This window comes from Colobus angolensis, unplaced genomic scaffold (assembly GCF_000951035.1).
Source record: "Colobus angolensis palliatus isolate OR3802 unplaced genomic scaffold, Cang.pa_1.0 Scaffold335, whole genome shotgun sequence".
NCBI lineage: Eukaryota > Metazoa > Chordata > Mammalia > Primates > Cercopithecidae > Colobus > Colobus angolensis.
Window position 1 is genome coordinate 242716 of NW_012116655.1, and position 4509 is coordinate 247224.

Consider the following 4509-nt stretch of genomic DNA (forward strand, 5'->3'; position numbering starts at 1 on the left):
ATGAAATGAAATGAAATGATGAAATGAAATGAAATGATGAAATGAAATGAAATAAATGAAATGAACTTATGTAGCCACACCTCCACAAATCAAATCCAACCAAATCAGTCAAGAAAAGGTCATCCCAGGGCTGGGTGCAGTGGCTCACACCTGTAATCCCAGCACTTTGTGAGGCTGAGATGGGAGTTCAAGACCAGCCTGGCCAAGATGGTGAAACCCTGTCTCTAATAAAAATACAAAAATCAGGGCTGGGCGCAGTGGCTCATGCCTGTAATCTCAGCACTTTGAGAGGCTGAGGTGGGTGGATCACAAGATCAGGAGATCAAGACCATCCTGGCCAACATGGTGAAACCCCGTCTCTACTAAAAATACAAAAATTAGCTGGGCATGGCAGCATGTGCCTGTAATCCCAGCTACTTGGGAGACTGAGGCAGGAGAATCTCTTGAACCCGGGAGGCACAGGTTGCAGTGAGCCGAGATTGTGCCACTGAGCTCCAGCCTGGCATCAGAGCTAGACTCTGTCTCAAAAAAAAAAAAAAAAAATTAGCCAGGTGTGGTGGCGGGCACCTGTAATCCCAGCCACTTGGGAGGCTGAGGCAGAGAATTGCTTGAATCTAGGAGGCAGAAGTTGCAGTGAGCTGAGATCGCACCACTGCACTCCAGGCTGGGCGACAGAGCAAGACTCCATCTCAAAAAAAAAAAAAAAAAAAAAAAAGAAAAAGAAAAAGAAAAAATCATCCCAGCTACTCAGGAGGCTGAGGCAGAAGGATTGCTTTTTTTGCACCCAGGAGTTTTTGAGACCCTGTCTAGGCAACATAGTGAGACCTCGCCTCAAATAAATAAATATTTTAAAAGGCAATGAAGAATACATCTAAATTTAGTATTCAAGAGTTTAGAAAAAGAATACACAAGCCACTAGAAAAGAGAAAAAAAATAAAAGAAAAAATGCAGGAAAAAGAAAAAAGTAGAAATGAAGGTTTTTGTAAAACCTGGTTCTTTGAAAAGTTGACCGCCTGCCAACCCTGATAGCCGTAATCGAGAGAAGCAGCTCTGGTCAACCTTCTGTGATCTCCGGGAGATTTTCCAAGGGCACGGGAGTAGTTGGCATGAGTGTATGTTATCCTGTTGGGATTCTTGGTTACTAAACTTTTCTTCTTTTTTCCAGGCGGGTAAGGGGGACATGCCAGGGGTGGAGGTTGGGAGCAGGGCATCAGATTTCCTTACGTGGCAAAGGGTCACGTCTGAAGAGTGACTTTTCTGTTTCCACAATATGTGCTATTGACTTCTTTCTCATGGGTCTTGCTGTGACTTTTCTTTCTGAGACTTTTCTGTCCTCGGCCCAGAAGAAAGGTAGAGGTGGGGAGTATGACCTGGAGCCCATAGACAGCTGGCTCATAACCCAAGGAATGGTGAGGAGTCACCAGCCGAGCCGAGCCTGCTGTCCACCCCAGCCCCTACCTGTGTAACAGCTCATGTCTTCCTCTTGTGACCTGCCAAGCCTTTGTGAATCAGACAGTACAAGGCCACACTCTCTCTTTCTGATAGGGGTGCCAAATTTCCCCTCCTATTTTTGCATAATCTCTGTAAGCCACAGATTCCCAGTCCCAAAAATGCCTCCCTGCCCCCGGGCCTTAAGAGTCTGGGACATTAGCAGGGATGAGGAGAGGGTCCTTTCCTTCCTTTTACTGTCTCCGGAGCTCCGGGCAGTATTCACTTTTCCAGGATGAGCACAAGTCACTGTGGCTTTTGCTTGGGAGGGAACAATTCTAAGGGAACAGACTCAAAGCATCTGACCAGTCAGAGAAGCCTCCTCTAGCCCAGGGCCTGTGAATTTGGCAGTCCTAGACTTGACAGATTTTTATAATATACTTACTTGTGTCCACTAAGTCCCTCAAAATGATTTGAAACCTCTTAAAGAATACACAGGCCGGGCACAGTGGCCCACACCTGTAATCCTAGCACGTTGGGAGGCCGAGGCAGGCAGATCATGAGGTCAGGAGATCAAGACCATTCTGGCCACCATGGTGAAACCCTGTCTCTACTAAAAATACAAAAATTAGCTGGGTGTGGTGGTGTACGCCTGTAATCCCAGCTATTCGGGAGGCTGAGGCAGGAGAATTGCTTGAACCTGGGAGGCAAAGGTTGCAGTGAGCTGAGATTGCACCACTGCACTCCAGCCTGGTGACAGAGTGAGACTCCATCTCAAAAACAAAACAAAACAAAAAACAACAAAAAAAAACACAGTAGAAACAGCATAAAAAGAAGACAAAGCCCAGGAGTGTTCAATGTTGTAAACAGTTAGTCCTCATGTAGCAGAGCTTTCCTGGCCCACAGACCTGCAAGGGTCTCTCCTACCTTGTCTTTTCAGGTGGCCTGAGCCTGGTGCATGGAGAGAGGGTCAGCTCATCTCAGGCTGTATGCCTCGGGATGACCATTTCACCTCTGGCGGAGCCCAGAGCTCTGGGTACATGTGGTGGAAGCTGAGCTGGAGAGAATGCAGAGAAGGAAAGATGATGAAAGCAGTGCAAACATGGGCCTCTCCCTCCAGGTGGGGTGGGGTGAGAGGAATATATAACTGCACCTGGTGTGCTATGCTAGGCTGTGGCCAGAGGAAAGGCCAGCAGGTCCTAGACTGCAAGCCTGCAAGCAGCACAGGGGCCACCTGCTTGAGCAAAGTGTGACCAGTGAGCAGGAACTTGGGCCATGCAGGACCCAGAGCTGTGGGAGCAAGGAGCATCTGCCTGCCACCCAGCCTGAGCTGGTGCCCTCTGCACAGCTCTGCTGTCAGCCTGGGCAGGTCTTCCGCCACCTGTCATAGCAGCAGCACACTCCTGCTCTGGGTGGGAAGGCAGTTCCTCCAGTAGACCCCAAGCCCATTCTTAGAGAGATGCACTGGCCCAGGCCTCTCATTTGCTTCTTCAGGGACAGACTGGGCTCTGGCCCACATGTTGGGGGCCCTTGCAGCTGGGCTTCTAGAGACCATGTCTATTCATTGGGAAGATCCAGCCCATGTGCCCTTGTGCCTGTTAATCCTGCAAAAAAGGATACTGCCCACACAAACTCCCATGAGGGTGGCCTTGGCAGCTGGCAGTGGTGCCTGCCTCTGGCCACACAGACTGCCTCGCCACTGCCGGGTCCCCACATAGAGCTCCAGTCTCTAACTTCCCAGAAACAAACCTAACTAACAGCTAACCTGGTGTCTCGCCTGACTGACTGCAGTTTTTTTTTTTTTTTTCTTTACAACAAATATTAATTGCTTTGCCTTATTTCCCATAGTGTAGAAACCTTGAGTCTTTTCAAACCTCCCGAGTACAAATTCTTTACTTGGAAACTTTTTGTACTGTTGAGTGAGATTAAAGGCTTTTAGACGTCGTCCCAGTGGGGTGGTGCTTGAAGTGTCATAGGAAGGGATTCACAGCTTCTCTGGAAATAGCACACCTGAGCTGCAGAAATTGTTCTTGTTGCATTGAAAACTGGACAGGTGGGTTTCCTTGTGGGCATGGGGTTGTGGGAACCTGCAGAGGAGCATCGGGTGGAACCCTTATGCTCCTGGGACTCAGGTGTTTGGATAGCCAACACAGAAGTTAACTGACACCACCAGGCTCATTACTGGTTGAAGAGAGATGAGATCTGTCAATGGGCTAGGGCCGGGCGACTCTCAGGGAGACTGCTAGGCTTGTGCTCTCCTTCCCTGGCCTCTCTAGTGTAAGGTCTTTTTGCCTCTCCTGGCTGGTGATCAGCTAGAGTTGTCTCCCTTATGCAGGGTGCAGCCAGGAAGATATCTTCATGTGAGAGAATCTAAGTCAAAACAAGAGCAGAGGTAGGTTAGTAAAGAGTGCTGCTGCCAAAACCCAGGCTTGGGTTTGGAGGGCAGGACTCCCTCCTCAGACCTGGAGGCCCCCAAGGCTCCTCTTACTCTGGAAGGATAATCCTAACCCCTGGAGTACCAGACAGACACACCTCTCCCCCTTGGGCTGGCAACCCTCCCTCCTGATCCCTGAGGCAGAGCTGCCCCTGCCTGCAGTTCCAAGTGAGAATCGGCTGAGAGCAGGATGGCTCACCTGCCACTCAGATCAAAACCTGTGACTTCTGACATCCAAGATGCTTGTCTATGGACTTTGAAAATGGGAAGGGCTGGTCTAACCACTGCCTCAGCCAAGCCAGCCTGGCCTACCTATCTTCAGAGGGGCTGAGCTTCAGGCAGTAGTCTGAATGCCTCCAATGAGGGCATTCCTGTGCTAGCTTCCTTCCTTTTCTCTCTTCACATGTCTTCTTCCTTTCTGTCCCTCTCTTCCAACTCATACTCTTCTTCAGATCCCTCAGACCAGCCTTCAGGTTGGATCATTGCCCAGTAAAATGCTGAAACTATGGCACGTCAGTCTGGGTGCAGTGGCCCACACCTGTAATCCCAGCACTTTGGGAGGCTGAGCTGGGCGGATCACTTGAGGCCAGGAGTTTGAGATCAGCCTGGCCAACATGGCAAAACCCTGTCTCTACTAAAAATACAAA

The 4509-nt window shown here is 49.6% G+C and overlaps 1 protein-coding gene across 6 annotated transcripts in view; it reads left to right on the plus strand.

Annotated features, from left to right (window-relative positions):
* Window positions 1-4509, plus strand: part of TOM1L2 (target of myb1-like 2 (chicken)) — a 135718-nt gene that overhangs the window by 119912 nt on the left and 11297 nt on the right. For 2 of the 6 annotated variants that reach the window (XM_011952138.1, XM_011952142.1), the window contains one exon: window positions 1323-1409. The exons of the other annotated variants lie outside the window; for them this stretch is intronic. In XM_011952138.1, the coding sequence (XP_011807528.1) occupies window positions 1323-1409 (87 nt within the window). The remainder of the gene's footprint in view (window positions 1-1322; window positions 1410-4509) is intronic. 6 annotated transcript variants of the gene reach the window in all.